The 18,188-nt window shown below is 38.5% G+C and overlaps 3 protein-coding genes across 5 annotated transcripts; all 3 read right to left on the bottom strand.

Annotated features, from left to right (window-relative positions):
- Positions 1 to 266: 266 nt before the first annotated feature.
- On the bottom strand, positions 267 to 3,016 carry LOC148734433 (uncharacterized). The gene is made up of 3 exons (XM_088754483.1): positions 2,855 to 3,016; positions 1,712 to 1,842; positions 267 to 842 (listed from the first exon to the last, which is right to left on the bottom strand). The coding sequence occupies exons 1-3, from the start codon at positions 2,922 to 2,924 to the stop codon at positions 750 to 752; spliced, it is 294 nt and encodes a 97-aa protein (XP_088610609.1). The 5' UTR covers positions 2,925 to 3,016; the 3' UTR covers positions 267 to 749.
- Positions 3,017 to 5,226: 2,210 nt separating this feature from the next.
- On the bottom strand, positions 5,227 to 11,557 carry LOC111322203 (uncharacterized). 2 transcript variants are annotated; one of them, XM_088754480.1, is made up of 4 exons: positions 10,354 to 11,557; positions 9,119 to 9,385; positions 7,962 to 8,053; positions 5,227 to 6,599 (listed from the first exon to the last, which is right to left on the bottom strand). In XM_088754480.1, exons 1-4 carry the CDS (start codon positions 10,445 to 10,447, stop codon positions 6,393 to 6,395), a joined length of 660 nt encoding a protein of 219 aa, XP_088610606.1. In that variant the 5' UTR covers positions 10,448 to 11,557; the 3' UTR covers positions 5,227 to 6,392. The 2 variants fall into 2 exon arrangements, with proteins under 2 accessions (XP_088610606.1, XP_088610605.1); XM_088754479.1 differs by having other exon boundaries at positions 7,962 to 8,146.
- Positions 11,558 to 11,685: 128 nt separating this feature from the next.
- Positions 11,686 to 16,968, bottom strand: LOC111322202 (cyclin-dependent kinase 10). Of its 2 annotated transcripts, none has more exons than XM_022925268.2 (3): positions 16,447 to 16,968; positions 14,278 to 14,891; positions 11,686 to 13,381 (listed from the first exon to the last, which is right to left on the bottom strand). In XM_022925268.2, the coding sequence occupies exons 2-3, from the start codon at positions 14,810 to 14,812 to the stop codon at positions 12,756 to 12,758; spliced, it is 1,161 nt and encodes a 386-aa protein (XP_022781003.2). In that variant the 5' UTR covers positions 14,813 to 14,891; positions 16,447 to 16,968; the 3' UTR covers positions 11,686 to 12,755. The 2 variants fall into 2 exon arrangements, with proteins under 2 accessions (XP_022781003.2, XP_022781002.2); XM_022925267.2 differs by having other exon boundaries at positions 16,443 to 16,968.
- Between the last annotated feature and the right edge of the window lie 1,220 nt (positions 16,969 to 18,188).

Below are 18,188 nucleotides of genomic sequence, written 5' to 3' on the forward strand. Positions count from 1 at the left end.
CCTTAATCGTCATGTTCAGGTCGAGTTGCATTTGCGAAAGTTGAGTTTGAAAGAGGACGACTGCTTTTTGAAGGGGGAACGAATTGAGAAGCTTTTTCGTAAATTCAAAATAAGAGTTGTGAGAGAGATTGGGCCTGTTCACTGTTGACGTTTTGCACTTTGAATTGAATTCCGCCTCTCCGATTGTTCCGTTAAGAATTTCAGGAAACCAGCCTTTGTTCGCCTGCGGATACAATCTTGACGTTAAGTCATCACTCTCTTCAAACTTAAAGTTTCCTTTTGGTACTTTAATACTTGTCTTACCCGGTCAGAATTCAATAGGACGTTATCGTCTAATTCTATGAATAGACAAGCACATACAGTATCTACAATTGCTTTGTAAAGGACACTCAGCATGGCAAAAGTCAAACCGGCCTTTTTTACTTCATAATAATGTAATTGTTTAAATACGAATTTTCCAAATTATTTGTCGGAAAATATACTTTTCAAGCGACCAATAATAAAGAGCAAATCGATATAAGGTGTATGACTCAAAGCCAGAGTCTTTTTTAAGTCTAACTGATTTTTTTCTGAACTATTTTGTTATTAAATTTAATTTTGTAATCCATGCTGTAAGTGCTGATAAAAGTTGCTTGACAATATATTTTGTACAGAATCATGTAAAAGACGAAATAACCGCTACAATTGATTGCCATTGCACGGTTGAAGGCTTTCCAAAATGTCTTTGTCAATCTTGCTGGGGCAGATTTTTACGAGCTGCTGATGTATTGGAGACGAGTCATGCTAATTCCACGAACTTCACCCGGTCCGAGTGTATCATCGCCAACAACAGCAGGATTTCTCTAAAAAACACAAACGAAATGGTCAATATTGCATGGAAATTTTTCACTGGCGACAAAGGTGGAACAGACTTGCATTTCTGTACAAATCCCTTAACTGAGAAGCTTATTATATGGAATGTCAACGCCGCTAGAAAGGAAAGTCTTCAACTCTAGAATCAATAAAGATGCCAAGGTTGAGAGTGATCGCTGGAAAACTATACTGAATAGATATCGCTCCATCAAAATGCGACATCGGCAGCCGGATACAGATGTTTGTATCAGGGCGACAAGTCTACTCTTAAACCAATACAAACATCTAGAAAATCGCCGAAGGGTAGACTTAGATCGTATCTTGCTACATGCTGAAGTATGGTGTAACTACCATAGATTCGAAGGAACTCTTACAGTTATACATTGTTCGATGAGGTGAAAAAAAGAAATGAAGACAACGGAAGGTGATAACAGAAGAAGAGGAACATTTTACATAAACCTTTACATGTTTTGCTATATGCCAACTCGGTGAAATTTCTCTCAAACTAGCGAGATGTTTTGCAATTACACTTCGCATATTCAAGTGATAAACAAAACAAAACAACGAAATGAAGAGGGGATAATGAAGACATGAAACATTAGTGGTAATACGTTATAGATTTAGAGCTCTTTGATTGTAAATCAAAGGCATCAGATAATTAGGGTAACTCAGTTGGAAGTCAACAGAATCATGGAGGAAGCAAGACACGGGTTCATGGCATTTAAGTTTACTTTTTTATGCGTTGGACGTTTTTTTTTTTGAGCTTTTAGAAATGTTGTTAAAGACTAAATACTGATTGTGAAAGAAAATGTCATGAAAATATACTAAAATGCAGGGAAAAGCTGGATTCAATACTTACGTGTCCCTCAATGTTATTGACTGGTGGCCTATTCCTTCCTCGCCACATAAAAAAGCCAACAAATGACACCAAAAACACGGTTAGTCCCAGTGAAACTGCTATAGCAGTGATGTCAACATCGCTTAGCTCCGCTGTTAAAAAAAAATTAAACTAAAATTAACTACTTAAATTGAGGGTCGAGCTTGCTGTTTTCATGAGAAAGTGTACGGCACGTCCAGAAGAAGAGTCGAATTGACATTTATCGTGAGGTTTGGTTTGTTTAAGGTTCTGCTGTTCTTGTCAGTTCTTGTAGAGCTGATAATGGTATTTTAAATCGACGTATCAAACCATAAACAAACGATGACTTCAGAGGTATTCGTGATTTCCTGCTGTAAATACAAAACTCGGAATTGCACTGAAAGAAACTTAACTTGATTGACAATGATAAACCTTCATTTTGACGTATATTTACACGGACCTCACGTCGGACATGTAATGCCGTCAGGTTAACTCGACAAAGACTGATTAAGTGAATTTTTCATTTGGTAAAGGGTTTTAGTTAAGCCAAAAGAAGGACTTTGACAGTCTACGGAAATGATACTCCGTCTCCACAAGTTATCGCTTCGTGCGTGACTCGAAGAGAGGTCCACGAAAAATCATTACGCCTTCGTGGAAATGTTGAGGGTGTTTCACAAAACAAAAGAAAGCCATAAAGATCTGGCATTCAAATAGACTACAAGTTTCAAAAGTTATCACGTCTGAGGACCGTTTGAGGAGCCTTGAAAAATATCGAGACAATTATAGGTAACAGTTTACAAAACACTGTATCACTGAGACACCTTAAAGTTCCAAACTACTCGCTGCATAGTTCATGGAATCCGCGAAATCAAACAATGTTGTCTTTGAAGCATTCTAAGGTCTTTCGGAAAATACACCACTAAAAAGTAATAATATTGAATCGCGCGGCCAATACGTGGATTGTCGATTGATAAACATGTTCAGTATCGATGGCTACTTAAAAGTTATCATCGTGAGTGATGGTCAAACAAAAAACAGCAATCTAATCAAATTCACAGTCGAAGATTGGAAAGAGCCATTTAAACACTACGTAAACTGGATCCCCGCGCAGAAAAAACTAATCTGATGTTTCATCATATCACTTACCGCAAGACACTTGAGGAATGAATTGTAGAAACACAAAGATAGCGACGAATAGAGCGGTTTGTTGATACATCCCTGAAAAAAAAATGTTTGTTGTCCTAAGCTGTGAAACGGTTGGACTTCAACGTTTAGAACTGACGCAAAGCTCACTTTATTGAAATGAAGGTGGAATTTGCTCACGATTAGTGACACCTGAGTGCGCAATATTGTATCTTTTAATGGCTGTACAAAGAAGTGACGTATTTAAGATTCCTTCACTTTTCTGCTTGATATACTTTTAATAAAACCTTCACCATCTCCTTCGACTCTGTTTGCAGAAATCTTCCTCTGGTAAAAATAATCGAAAAGTTCCGTGCCTCTTATTTTGTCTCTAAGCAAACGTTTCCAGCGCAACCAAAACTCAGTAGTGTCAAAAGTTAAACAGGGCTCGATGCGACAAATTTAAAATGCACGTACAACTGTCTAAGGAAAACGGAATGTTTTGCGCTTTTTTTAAGAACATGCTAAGTAGGGACCTTTCTTGTGATTGGCTGAGAAAATGTCACCCCACACCAAAACTGACCTAAAAAAAGAAGTAATTAATTCTTGTGGATTTGATTTATCAGGCCATAAGGAGTTTAAAAGCGTGACAAATTCATGTTAATTTGGTTGCAGATGATTAATCTGCGATCTGTGGCTCAGAAATTCTCAAGTCAAAAACTCGCGTCATGGTCGCGCGAGAATTCTTGCGTGTTATAATCGAACAATGCAAGGGCTTCTTGGCTGTGTCAGTGGAGAGAAAAGCATCCTCGGAGACCCAGGGGCTGTGGGTCGATTTCAAGTTTGGGCATTAAGAGCCCCTGGGGAAATTGTCTTACAAGACTAGTTCCAAACGGTCGCAGTCGTTCTGGCATCTGATTGGTGCCAGAAAATCTTTGTGTTTTTCTGCCCAATCAGAGTGAAGTGTGCTTTAGAGTCCTTTCGTGTGTTTTAACACGGACATACACTAGTAGCTTAGTTGCTCGCTATGTTTGTTTGGACTGTGCGACGGAGATTTGCTTGAGGTGAAAAGTTTCAGTCCCAGCACACAATGTAAGAGAAATCGATCATGTCCGCGAAAATCTTACCGGAAATTATACTGAATACTCTCGCAGGTATCACTAGAGAACGTGCTTTAAAGTTTGCGAGGTTTGTATACAACACGATGGTTGCAGTCATTGATTGTTGCAGTCATTGAACAGGATCGATTCCCAATGATCAAAGGTATTTACAGTGTAACTTGGTCTTCAACAATCGACAGAAGAGGTGAAATGACAATGACCAAGGAACAAGAAGAGAATCCGTGGCCTTCCTAACTCAAGAATTTCAACACTCTAGGCAGCAGTTGAAAGATTAAACTCTTTCCAAACCCCTTCGGTAAACTGCCCGAAAACATCTCTCCTTCCCACGATGTTCTCGTTAATAAGTTTTTGTCCAGATTTTAATTAGCTAACCGGAGACACAGCTAAGCTTTCTCTTAGCACTTGCAGGAGGTCGTCCACGAACTTAACGTTCTCTGCAACCTTGGCCGCATTTTGAACGACTTTACTACTAAGATTAGATTTTGGCGCGCACAGAAAGCAGAAAGCTACGTAACGTAGGCGAAAGCGCCAGTTGCTCGACATACCTCCGTGGCCGTGCGACGAAATAACTTCACGGGATTGGCAAAGTTTCAGTCACAGCAAATTATGCAAAAAATCTAGAAAGATTTAAGCTTAAATCTCGTTTAACGTTTAAAGCGACATATCAATGACTGCAGCCATTGTGTTGTATACAAACCTCGCAAACTTTAAAACACGTTCTCTAGTGATACCTGCGAGAGTATTCAGTATAATTTCCGGTAAGATTTTCGCGGACAATCTGATCGATTTCTCTAACATTGTGTGCTGAGACTGAAACTTTTCACCTCAAGCAAATCTCCGTCGCACGGTCCAAACAAACATCGCGTGCAACTGAGCTACTGGTATTTGTCCGTGTTAAAACACACGAAAGGACTCTAAAGCACACTTCACTCTGATTGGGCAGAAAAACACAAAGATTTCTGGCACTAATAAGATGGCAGAACGACTGCGACCGTTTGGAACTAGTCTTGTAAGACAATGTCCCCAGGGGCTCTTAATGCCCTAACTTGAAATCGACTCAGCCCCTGGGTCTCCGAGGATGAGAGAAAAGAAGATGAGAGAAGGTACAAGGGAAGCAGAGAAGAAAAGAGCTTACAAACAAGTGTATGAGAAAGACGTAATCAATCATGAAGGGGGTTGACTACTTCGAGACCCCATGAATAAACAAACCTTGATTTAGGGTTTTGAACAAACGTCAGCACTTCGCCAGAGGAAAAAAACTACACACGCAAAAAAGAATTCTGCCAATGCAGAACCTAAGTTTACCTTTATACATGTAACTTTTCTTCCGCCCACGATATAGGGCGCTATGGTAATCTTATCTTCATTTTCCTTCTAGAACTAAGAATAGGTTAACCTATTAACGATATAGGTTGCCCGAGTGGAATGTCCATCATCCACGGTTGACAAGTGCTCAAGGAGCAAGCAAATTATCTTCAAAATGAGGGAGCCTTGTACATTTGTTTAAAAAGATCGAATAACATGAAAATAAGAATGATAAATGAACGGCAAACAAATGGTAAATATTAGCATGAGTAGATCTGAACCGTTGGATCACATATACGCACTTGATAAACAAAGGCTGAATCAAAATCAACGAAGTGTAGTTCACTTGACTAGACATAACAGATACACTTGACGGTTGCTGGAGCGTCTCGTAGCGTGGGAGAAGTAAGTATCGTTCTTCTCTCATAGCTAGGATTGATAAAGGAAAATGGCATACAATAGCGTAAAAATGTTTTCCCCTCTTAGCAAATAAAACCTTAACACACGTAAATAACTACAATTTATACGACTTTCGAGCGATTCCCGTTCTGCGTTGCTTGACAAGACCAAACGACTCCTGGGAAATGACTATTACGCTTGTAAACCATTATAAAGTGCAAATGAATAAAGGCTGAAAGTTTCTAAAGAAACTGTGGTGCTGCGTCGGTGGGGGTAACAAGTTAATTTGAAATTGTAAATTGGCCATCGTAACGAGTTAAAAGCTGACGTTTCGAGCGTTAGCCCTTCGTCAGAGCGCAACCTTCGCTTCAACTTAGTTGATATAACCAAACATAGTTAATGAACCAAATTACAATACATTATAAAGTGCGGTTTGTTGCCTTTTTTAAATTCCTCTGGGTTTAGAAACACGATCGGTTTTCAACCAAGCCGAGGCCGCGTGATACATCCGTCATATTATATTCACCAAATAAAATTAGAAAAAACTCCTTGCTTCTTCTTTGCTCTATTAGCGTCTGCAGTTAATTTCAGTTTGCTGGTTCACAATATAATCTGTATTTTTTTCGAAGTTAATTTTTCCTTACTCGGAACTGGTCAGTTCAGACGACCACCACAGACCGTCTAATATTAATCCAAGCGTGAATAATTATTCGACTCGAAAAGAAATAAAAATTCTCTCAGAACTGCGTACAGCCTTCTCTCCCTTTTCTCCCCGACAACTCAATCACAGCCTGTGTCGTATTATCCTCTTGATTGTCTTCTGCGCTGTTATTTCTGGCATTTTCATTTCTACTGTCGGGTGCTATCTGCTCATTTCTCTCGGCTTCAGCTTCGACTCTATATCCTCTGAACTCGACAAGCTCCTCTTCTACAGCAAGGTTTTCCTACAGGCAGACATAGACAGAGACAGAGAATGTACTGTAAGCAATGAATACATAAACGTAGGCAGTTATGCGAGTATTGGAGACTTTTGTGCTTCTATGGTAATATTTTTAAAAAAATCACTATTGCTCACAAATAGTGCTCTTTACTGCGAGGATCATCGTGCACAAATACGTTTCTATAACCGCAGTTCAGATATATGAATTGCATATATTCGTTGTGTATGGTAATCTTGTCGGGAATTCTGAAAACCAGGTCAACAAGAAGCTCATCTTTGTCGCAGTTTTTTCCACAAGTTTTTTTTTTTTCTCATTACGGAGATGAAATCTGTAAAGTATGGGAAATAACATCTATGTTAGCAGTTTTTCCTTCGCTATTGGCTCTCTTTTTCATCAACAACAACCCTAAATAGGGAAAAAAGAGCCAAAAATTGGAAAAGAAAGGAAAGTTTGAAGAAAATTAAGTTAATTTGACAAAAAATAAGACACAAACAGCAGTGATAAACATATTGAACTTGCACATTTTGATTATGTCTTGACGTTTCGTATGTACTCCACATACATTTTCAAAAGTAACCGTTGAAATTTAAAACAGCTATGTATATATATATATATATATATATATATATATATAACTAAGGTGAGCGGACTGGAACCAAGATTAAGCAAAAACTTAACAATAAACAATAACACTAGAGCAGATTAATAAAGCAACAGCTTTATTAATCTGCTTTATTAAATCTTAAAACCTAGCTGTTTTAAATTTCAACGGTTACTTTTGAAAGTGTATTTGGAGTACCGATACGAAACGTCAAGTCATAATCAAAATGTGCAAGTTCAATATGTTTATCACTGCTGTTTGTGTCTTATTTTTGATAAAATTACTATGGCCCAAGAACAAAAATTAAGTTGAATTGGTACTGGCAAATTCTGAGAGGGTTTAAGAGAGGGGAGGGAGGGGGAGGGGAGAGGAGGAGGTGTGGTACCTAAGTGACTATCGACTATATCCCATACGGAGTGGGGTGGGAAGCGGTGATATTAATGTTCGTGGTCGTTTCATGTGGAGACCGAAACGTGGAGTCCAAGATTTACTTCGATTACAGAAATTCTAGACGAGATCCTCAGAGTATTAGTTTGATCTTCTATCAAACTTTTCTTTGTCCTCCCCAAGAGATAATACGGTTTATAATCTCTTGTCCTCCCTTAATCATGCATGAGTACTTTGAGCCTTCTCGATCTCAGTGGAAACACTACTCTGAACGGCGCCTTAGATTAATCAATCTGACTTTACAGAGCATGCGCACCTCAACATCTCTTGACTGAGATAAAAGATCAGATTTCAAATTTTCAGAATGGTGTTCATACCTCGGCTCCCCTATGGTTCTTTCTGGATTTTTGCGCCTTCCTTTCTTTTTGTAATTTCTTGATTCTCCGGTTTCCGCGCCACAGGAAAAAGGCTATGAACACCAGGAGAAGAAAAGCAATTGAAATGGACAAAATGATCGCCCAGTATTGTTCAGGGCTCAGTTTTCCCTCACGAGCAGGGTCCTCTGTAAAGTAAAAAGAACGTAATGTGCTGAGGAAAAGTAATGACTTAAGGTGTTTTTTTCTAGATTTGCTACTGTGATGACGACGCCATTCCGAACCAATTGAGCAGCTGTTTTGGCAGATGATAATCAGCTGTAGGACCAAGCTGGTGTGAGTAGCAAGCAGCAAGAACTGAAGTTTGGTTGCCATGGCTAGTTTGGATTATTCTCAATATCTGAGAATAGGTTACAAGTAGACTGTTGTTTGGTTAGGGGAGGGGTAGGTGCGCAGTTCAATCTCTAACCCTAATCCTCTTCCCTTAGTTGGGGTGGGGCGGGAAAAGGTCCTGGGAACGAGGTTGTGCGCAGTTGTTCAGATACTTACATGATACATTATTTTTTCCGTAAACTGAATTTTTTCTTTCCTTTTTTTTCGAGAGGAAGCTATCAGAGTTTCTTTTCAAGGTAAATTTTAATTTAAGACCAAATGCAATCAACCAGTCAATCAATCAACCCTTTAACTAATTGGTAGTTTAAAGCTGTTCACAAATAACGGAAGCGACATTTTTGTTAGAGTTCACACAATGAATTAAAGACGCTATTGTGAGAGGCCAGAAATTCATCGTCGATCAATTCGAAGCTTCAACTTTCCCCCCTTTTTAGGGCAACCCACGGGCACGGGGGAGTAAGGAATGAGAACCTTGTCTGGCTTGGGTATACAAGTGTTCTATATTTAAATATGGAAGTGTTGAAAGGAAGATAGTTCACTATCGCGAGCTAATGGCTCAGAAGAAATGGTCAAGGTCTATAGGGTTTTAAAGCTTGGTCAGTGTCTAGAAAGTCACGGTCACTGATTTTGTCTTTTACGAAAAAATTGGGAAGGGCATCTGAATTTAATTTTTGCCCGGGGGGGCGGAAATTTGAACAAACTTATCTTCATTAGTTCCAATGCGTTAGTCTTATGTTTGAATACTAATAGGTAGACTGTTTTCTTACTTTCAATGACAAATGTTTGTAGCACCTCGTTAGGTTTATCTCTTGATATACACACGTATTTTCCTCGTAAATCATCATCTGTCACAGCGACAAATAAATGGCTTTCCTTATTGTTGCCATTTTTCGTTTCGAGCACAGCTACACCAAGATCGCCATCTGTTAAATCCGTTCTCTCCCTTTTCCACGTGATGCCTGCTGTCTGGTCACGTACTGAGCACGTGAAGTGGGCGATGTCGTCATGCTTGGTGTTTACAGTTGTCAAATTTACTGAAGAATGAATTGAAAATTGTGATTTTAAATTACTTCAATAAGCCATTCTTTATCCGTCAAATAAGGAAACAGCTTACTTGCCTACTGTTCTCGATGGTACTAACTTAATTTTCAATTCTATCAAGATAAGATTGAAGAATCAGTGGTACAAATCAGGAACAGGATGTAGGGAATTCACGTTCATAACTAATCCTGCGTTGAATATAGTAGATATTTGTTTCCATGGCAATTTCTCCACTGACTCGTCTTTGTTTTACTCTGTTCAAGGAAAGATGAACTTAAAAAGTTATTTGAACTCTGAAAGATCTGACTCGTACCTGCCACAGAGTGATGCAATTTTTTTTAATTTTTCAATTTCACGCCAAATCTAAGAATTTAAAAGATTCGATCTGAAACCTTTCGGAAGTGATCCTCTTCTGCCAGCGTGATCTCTTAATTGCACGTTATTGTAATTGCGGCATTCGTGTGAGTAATCTGTCTTGCAAGTCGACCTTTCAGTTTGTTCTATTTTGAAAACGATTTCATCTCATTTCTTTCGGAGTCATGCGTATACGTTGCAAGTTTGGCCCACAAATTAAACATCGCGCCCAAGTTTTAAACAAACCACAAGAGTAAGCGAGAGTAAGCATTCGCTCAGGTTTAGTTGTTCTGAGAATTCTGAGCCACTTTAAAACGAATTAACCTCATCGTGTTATGTAGTAATTCCTCGAGATTTACACATGTAATCTACATGTAAACTTTGTTTTGAACTGAATATACCTCGACAGGTACTTCAATGTATTTTCGAGTGTAAGTTTCAAAATTTAAAGCTGGAAGAAAACTGAAATCAGCTGTCAGTTTTAGGTCGTTACTGTTAACGACATTTTCAGTCAAATAAGTGTTCTCGTTGGAGTATAGCTTGCGTTCTGTTGGATTGAGGGTTATAGCGTCTAGATCAGTACAAATAGATGATTACTAAAACTTACAATCTTCTCTCCGGTATCGTCTGAGTGTTTGTGCAGCTGTTACGCCGTGGATCGTAAGACACAAAATCACGATATCGAACGCCACGTTCCCCATCGAGCATACACCAATTGTCTAAATGACAACCAAGGTGAAGGAGAATGAAAGATCGGTGGTGTCCCTAAAGTTAATACAGCTGATGACAGGTGAAATCACTGCATGTTCACTGTTTAATATCGGAGCCGATATTTTTTAGCTTATAACGTCAGTAAAAATTCCCTTTTCAATATTTGTGGTACTTGTTATGTAGGTCATAGGTGAGCTCGTTTGCGAGTAAAGCTATTTCAAGAAGGGGTTGTCCCCAAAAAGGCACAAAAGGGTATAAGCGACTCTGTAAACGATTGCTTTAGGGCAAATAATAGTTTGATGGAAATTCTTTGCCTTGAAGAAATGATACAAAGGAGCTAGAATGAATACACGCATTGCTTGATTCATTCTTTTTTTTCCACTGGCAAAAGTAACTATTCAAAAAAACGGTTAAAAAGCATTGCACACTGATGAAGCCATTCAGCTATACAAAAAACCTTGTTTTTTAAACTTGCATAACGTGTAAAACACTGCAGAGTTTATCACAGTTCAAATCAGGTTTTGAAATCACGAAAAAATATTGGCTTGCCTGATTGTTCATAAGAGAAGGAAAAGTGAATTGATCGTTTTTACTGAAAAACTTCAAAATCATGAGTACAAAGAAAAAAAAATAAAGAGAATGCAACAGTGAACTAGAATCCTACATCATAAAACCACGTTATCATAACTGAAATTCTCAATATAGCGTACTAGAAATATTGGTTAGGTGACCGTATGATTCACTGAAAATTATCTAAATTATTTCGTTACCCCCACCGACGCAGCCCCAAACAGTTTCTTTAGAAACTATCAGCCATGATTCACTGAAAAGTTTGACGCCATTGTTTCGGAATGTCCAAACCAAATTAACTTTCGGACATGGAATTAAGAGGTACGTTGCTGTCATAGATGTCCAAACGGATGCTTAGCGAGATTTCAGCCAGTTGTAATCGACGAATATGCTTCAGGTGACTTAGGTCGATTGATGGAATGTTATCACGCTATATCAAATTAGGACATCTGCCAGTTGCCGACGGTATACTTTTATAGCTTCAGTTCAGGCAAACTTGTCGTTTGTTTGCCGCAAGAGCATATAATTTTCTATTTACTCATGCTACGTTTTACGTTTGATAAAAACAAAGATTATTCTTAGAAGTGCAACAACTGTATACCAATCAACTCGATGATTTCTAAGTAAAGTAATTTAACTTCTAATGAAACAGTACGTGTTCCCATGATGCCTAGAATTTATTTCAGGAAAATCTATCTAAACACAACTTTCTTCAAGAAAAGTATGCATATGTCAGTGTTTAAAAGGTGACGATAACCTCTCAAATGTGAAATTTCGAGAATGTTGAGCAATAAAACCTAAATTATAATATCAATAATGACACCACAAGACTCTTTTAGATCAAACACCCACTCAGTCAAGTCTATGGTAAATGCTTTTGTGATAACGTCATTACTACAACCAAGTTACTGTGTCCACATTAAGCTCATGTGTTGACAAACAGTTTTAAAATCGTGTAGCTAGAGATAGATTTTGTTCTCAACTTCCTGCATACACTTTCATGCAATACTACAGTGAATATTTTCATGTCCAACCTTAATACAATTATCTTTTTGAAGATGTAAGCCTGAGAATATTCTCGTCTATATTTTTACTCTCAGATCACAGTATTGTGTTTCAGAGTATTTCAATTACTGATATGCCCTTTACACTCCGATATTAATTTTTATCGTTTTTTAGCCGTTTTGTTTTGGAGAAAAGGAACAGAGTATTGACCAAAATTTTCAAATTATTTTTTTAGTTGAACACGTCGATATGCAAGAGGGTTTTCTGGACAAAACCCCAGCCTTTCCTGCGTAAACCCAATAATTGTTTTTAATTTCGCCTTTTTTAAGTCTCGGTCCTTCCGTTTATTTTCTCAGTTTTTGTGACACGTCCCGTAGCTTTTCATGTTGCTAATTTTAGGTCATCTTGAAGATAGATTGCATAAATATACACGGGCGCAAAACATACTGATCAAGTGTTGTTTGCCGCCTGGTGGAGCAAGGCCTGGGGTGAGATAAATGTTGTTCGTGGGGAAACCGGGAAGGAGAGATTGCGAATGGAGGGGATGGGGGCCACATTGTTGCTCGCCCCATGCCTTCCTCGATCATGCCAGCTACAGTGCTCTGCAGGGAATAAAAGCCAAAACAGATCTTCAAGATATGCCTCCGATTTGTTTTTTCTGAAAACAACACGAGACAAATGCAAAGTTGATAATAAACAAGCAACCAAAAATCATCATCAGTTTCATTTCTTTTTCTTCTTTTGAGGCAACTGAGGCCCAAAATCAGCAAACCCTCTTCGAAACTCATACTCTGTCTCGTGGGGAACAGGTCGCCTCTCTCCAGCTCGATAATCAGACGGCCTCTTATTGTAGTTCCGGTTCCGGTGCTCAGGAAAAGTTGGCATCATATCCGGTTCCACCGGAAGTGGTTTTTCGACAAAATACGAGTTCTGCAAACAATCGGCCGCCAAAGCTCTTTTACATGGGTCGTACATCAATAAATGATTTATCAGAGTCAGCCCCGCGGGACTCAACCACGAGAATTTGTGTTTCAGATTATTGTAGGGCTGGCGTTTGAAGTTCATGGATTTGGCTCCAGGCAGGCTTGAAAATCCTGGCCAAATCTGGTCGCTTGGTGCTCCAAGTAGATCCACGATGAGCTGAAACTGGTTGATCTCTGATCTGCCAGTCATAAGGGGCTTATTGTCAAGGAGCTCACCAAAAATGCAGCCCACGGCCCACATATCCACCGCTGTGGTTTGTACTCTGGAGCCAAGCAAGAGCTCTGGCGCACGATACCACAGGGTCACCACAATCGGTGTCATGGCTTTGTACGGGTAACCAAATGTGCGGGCCAGACCAAAGTCAGCTAAACAACACAACAGAAAAATGATAGTTAAAGGATTCTATACCACAGGTTCACCACAATTAGTGTTATGGCCTTGTATGGGTAGTCCAACGTGCTGCCCAGACCAAAGTCAGCTAAACAACACAACAGGAAGATAATATGATCTTATTTCTCCTAGGGAAGCTATGATATTTTTGTCAAAGTTAATAAGTTATATTACAATGTATTTCTATTTTAGGCCTTTAACCCCTCAGAGTGACTAGCTTCTAAACTTTCTCTTTTAATTATCACCCTTGAATCAAATGTAAAGGTTAGGAGAATAAAAGGTGTGATCACCAATGTAAGAAGCTCTTGATTGTAAAGCATATTCTCCTAGTCAGTATCAAGTGTGTAATAGGTTGAGCATACCAGCTAAAATGGTAAGTGTTTTCATAACAGTGTGCAAACTTTAGCAGATACTGCAAAAGAAAAATTGGTCATTTACTTTGCTGACAACATAGTTAATTGATTAACTATGCTGACAACTAATTGACAAATTTGAAAGGCATTCAACAAATTAGGGCTGGTTATTTACAAAAGTTTTGACTTAAACGACAGTTTTATGCAAGCAGTAGGGTCCTTGGGAATTCTCTATAAGAGGGTTGATTTAATTAAATAAATGTCCTTCCACAAATGGCTTTAGGCCCTCTTGACAACGTTCTCAAAAATAAATGTTCAGATAAAAAGTCGGCTAAATTGAAGATGGCTTAATGCGGTTTTGTTGAGCAATGGCTAAACTTTGTTTAAATAACCAGCCCTTAGAATTCCTCATGGTCCCACTTCACTTTGTTAAGGCAATCTAAGCTCCTTGTCTGCATTCCAACTTGGTAATGCTCACAAAGAGTTTCCAACATTTAGAACTAGATGTCTTCATTTACCAATCTTAAGAGTTCCTTTCCCAGTTAGCAATAGATTTGATACTTTCAAATCTCTGTGCACAATAAACTTCTCATGAAGGTACTGTACACCATGAAGAAGCTGTAACATCAAACATTTGATCTGTGATTCTTGAAAAGGAGATGTCATGTTATCGAGCAAGCTTGCCAGATCTTGCTCACAGTATTCCATGACAAGAAAAATACTGTCCAGGTGTTTTCCTACAACTACTTCTGTGAGCTTTACAATATTCTTGTGTTCCAAATTTAACAGAAGACTTATTTCCCGCAATCCACTGAGAGGTATCCCATCTTTCTCTCTTTCCATTCTTACTTTTTTCAGTGCAACTACTTTGTTTGAAACAGTGTCACGAGCTCGGTAAACCACACCATAAGTTCCTTCTCCAATGCGATTGAGTTTTTCAAACTCTGTGACTGGCCTACATCGTCCATAACAGTGTTCTTGTGGGATTTCCTGCTTTTTCAAGGTTTTAATGGATGTCAGGTCAATGCCTTGCTTACTGTTCTCTGGCTGCATAACTCTGACACTCTAAAAGCATCACATCAAGCTACAAAACAGCCTTTCATGGACATGAAGATCACAAAATTCTTTAGATCTGATGATTAAAGTGGAAGATGAAATGTTTTTGTAAGTTGGTAATTAATCCAATAACGCTTAAAATTGATAAGTTATCAATATTTTAATAATAATGATAGAAGTCTTGCTTGCTCATTGGTCAGAAGCTATTAGCAATAAGGTTATAGATCATAAAAACGATGCAACATGTCATACAACTCTCCATAAACCTCACTGTGTTGAAGAAAAAATTTCTTCCAAAAAAGAAAAAAATGCAAATTTCTGAAATATGGACAGTGACTAATTTCCAAATGTTAAGACTACTTAACTTGGAGAAATTGCAGTGGAAGAAAATGCAAAGGAAAAATCCTCAGAAAAAGAAAGCCAGTTGAAAGAAAATGACCTCAAAGAAATACTTGCCAATACTGAAATAATGGGAATACAAAAATAAAAACTAAATGGGCACTAGAAACAACTCGGGACAGTAGAGTCTATTTAACAATTATTCCACGGTGCGTGTTGGATATGAGATGATAGACAGCCAATGAGGCATGTAGTGCCGAGTTGGCTATGATCATCTCATATCCAATAAGCATGAGTGGAATAATTGTTTTATTAAAAAAAAATGCCCCCAAGATATTAGACAAATCTTCTCAACTTTATTTTGTAAGAAGAAACTATATGTTACAATGTACAGATATTAGATTATGGTATATTGGCTCATATACCATAATGGCTAAGCCAATAAAAAGTCTTGAATTGCATTATCCAATGATCCAGTTTTTAATAATAATTATATAAACACCAATGAAATACCAGGTTGGCTTTTGTAAGAAAATGTGATATCTTCACATGTGAAAATAACACTGGTCCCTTACTGTGGTTAAATATTAAGTCTCCCCTTATGTAGTGAAAGTGAAATGATTTAGCTTTTCATTGGTGTTTATATAATAAACTGAATATTACACAGCCACTTGGAGATAAGAAATATCTTCTGACAACAACAGCAAAAATAACAGAGCAGCCACTGATCATGCTACGCATACCCGACTTTCCAACAACTTTGGCGCAGTTAGCTGGCATAAAAATATCAATGCTATTGTGAAAAACAAATTGACCACAATTTCCCATTGTCTATAACCTTATTGATCATAGAAATAACGTCAACTTAAATGAAACCTATCATGCACCTTGTGTGGTTTTACTTAAGTTTTGAACATTGTTGACATCATTTCTATGATCAATATGGTTGTAGACAATGGGAAATTGTGGTTGAATTGTTTATGAGAAAATACGGGGAATATGTTAACTACAAAATCACAGTAGTGGTTTGAACCGTTTTGCATCAGTAAAACAAATTGATTATCATCAGCAAGTTCGAGCAGGAATTCTGTATAACTCCAATCGAAATATTTCAGTTTGTACATGACATGTTTGAACACTCCTATGTTTATGTGGTCACCCTGTACGAATGGCAAACTATTCATTAGAAGCAATTAACAATTCCGAGGTCTTCACTCACAGAAATTTTTTAATTTTATATTACATTTTGACCTCAAGTAGATGAAGACTATTTTCAACAAACACTTACCTACCGTAATCTACTTCAGGCGAGCCGCCATGTTTACAAAAGTACTGCAATCACTGCAACCTAGATTACCTCGTACTCATTGACCCGCGCTCGCTCCCAGTTCACCAGCCAACCCTATTTGAGGGTTTTGCCCCCTTAGTATTATCACATTAATTTTCCAGTTCTGGCGCACTGTCTCAAGGCTAGCGGCAAAGTGGTTTTGATTATACTCTCTACTTTGGCTAACCAAGAAGCGCCGTCTAAACTCGGTCCATGTTGCATTCACTTGAACAGAACAAAAATTTTTGCCTCTCGCCGTCAAGAGCTGATCGAATTATTTGTTTTAATGATTTATTTCGCCTTCACTTCAAGTAGCCCTGCCCAGAGTTATGCTCCTTGACGTTTTTGACAATGAGTGAAAATTAGGTCTATAAAAACGAAAGTTTGTTGTAATCCCCAAACTTAAAAGAAACCCGTGTTATGTGATTGTTTTGATCTGATTATCACCTTAATGTCGAAACAGTATAAAATGCTTGACAGGGGCATTCAACATCTTATAAAGGTAGGGGATTGTGGCGCGCAAAGGCAATTAACCCTTTGTGACCCAATGGCAGATATATCTGCCATGATGCCGAACCTTGCATAAATTTGATCAGCAGACTCTCTACTATTAGTTTCCAAGCCTCTGTCAAATAAAAACAATCGCCATCTTGGATTTTTATAGTTTGTTTTGAATTGGACGCGTTTTCACCGAATTTTTTCAAGTTTTTTCGAGTCCCTTTGGCACGAAAATTTCCCGGGAAAATTGAAGGGCTGTGTAAATATGTCTGTGAATAGTAGAAGCTATACAGTAGAAGAAGGGCTTTTACATTTGGATGGTGACTTCGATATTCCCGACGAAGGAGTTAATTCAGACGTTGAATGGCTCGATGATGAGGATTTTGAGGAGCCTGATCTTATTTTGCCTGCGGACTCAGTCGCTCTACCCGACGAGGAGGAAGAGGAAATAGATCTTCGAACTGTTCAAATTGAAGAAGCCGACGATTTCGATGAGGAGGTGGTAAGAGGGAGACCTAGCAATGTAAGTGTGGAAGAATTTAGTTGGTCTGATGACAGGTCTGAAATAAACATTCCTGGGTTTTCAAAAGCAGTAGGGCCAAATACCATCTTACCAGTAGGCGCTTTGGCTCTTGATTTCTTTCTTCTTTTTGTGAGTAATCGGATCCTTCAAAATATATTGAGGGAAACAAATCGCTATGCCTCCCAGACTTTGCAATCTAAGGGTAAAGATCCTTCCACTTGGAAGCAAGTGTCTATGGAAGAGCTGAAGGCATTTTTTGGACTTCTCATAGGAATGAGTATCCACAGACTACCTTGTTTACGGGACTATTGGTCTTCGGACTGGGTTTTGGGTGTTCCAGCATTCTCAAAGGTCATGCCTCGAAACAGATTTTTGGACATTTGGAACAATATTCATCTGTGTGACAACACAAAAATGCCAAGGCCTGGAGACAGTAACTTCGACAAGCTCTTCAAAGTTAGGGAATTTATTGAGGATTTGAAAACAAATTTTCAAATAAACTATGCCCCTCACCGTGAGCAAGCTGTGGATGAAGCTATGATAAAATATAAAGGTCGCACTTCCCTCAAGCAATACATGCCCATGAAGCCCCTCAAACGTGGCATCAAAATGTGGTGTAGGGCAGATAGCACAAATGGATATTTGTGTGACTTTGATATCTACACTGGGAAGACACAACAAGGAGT

This window comes from Stylophora pistillata, chromosome 3, assembly GCF_964205215.1.
Source record: "Stylophora pistillata chromosome 3, jaStyPist1.2, whole genome shotgun sequence".
Classification (NCBI taxonomy): domain Eukaryota; kingdom Metazoa; phylum Cnidaria; class Anthozoa; order Scleractinia; family Pocilloporidae; genus Stylophora; species Stylophora pistillata.

Bases quoted from the DNA above. Each gene is read 5' to 3' on its own strand.
- LOC111322202 (XM_022925268.2), bottom strand. From the start codon at position 14,812: ATGCAGCCAGAGAACAGTAAGCAAGGCATTGACCTGACATCCATTAAA. The intron at 13,382-14,277 runs GTAAATGAAGAC...TGTGTTGTTTAG, and splicing joins GAAAGGAACTCTTAAGATTG to CTGACTTTGGTCTGGCCCGC.
- LOC111322203 (XM_088754479.1), bottom strand. From the start codon at position 10,447: ATGGGGAACGTGGCGTTCGATATCGTGATTTTGTGTCTTACGATCCAC. The intron at 8,147-9,118 runs GTAAGAAAACAG...TTTACTTTACAG, and splicing joins ACAAACATTTGTCATTGAAA to AGGACCCTGCTCGTGAGGGA. The intron at 6,600-7,961 runs GTATGAACACCA...GTCTGCCTGTAG, and splicing joins AGAACCATAGGGGAGCCGAG to GAAAACCTTGCTGTAGAAGA.
- LOC148734433 (XM_088754483.1), bottom strand. From the start codon at position 2,924: ATGTATCAACAAACCGCTCTATTCGTCGCTATCTTTGTGTTTCTACAA. The intron at 1,843-2,854 runs GTAAGTGATATG...TTTTTTTAACAG, and splicing joins CATTCCTCAAGTGTCTTGCG to CGGAGCTAAGCGATGTTGAC. The intron at 843-1,711 runs GTAAGTATTGAA...TGTGTTTTTTAG, and splicing joins TCAATAACATTGAGGGACAC to AGAAATCCTGCTGTTGTTGG.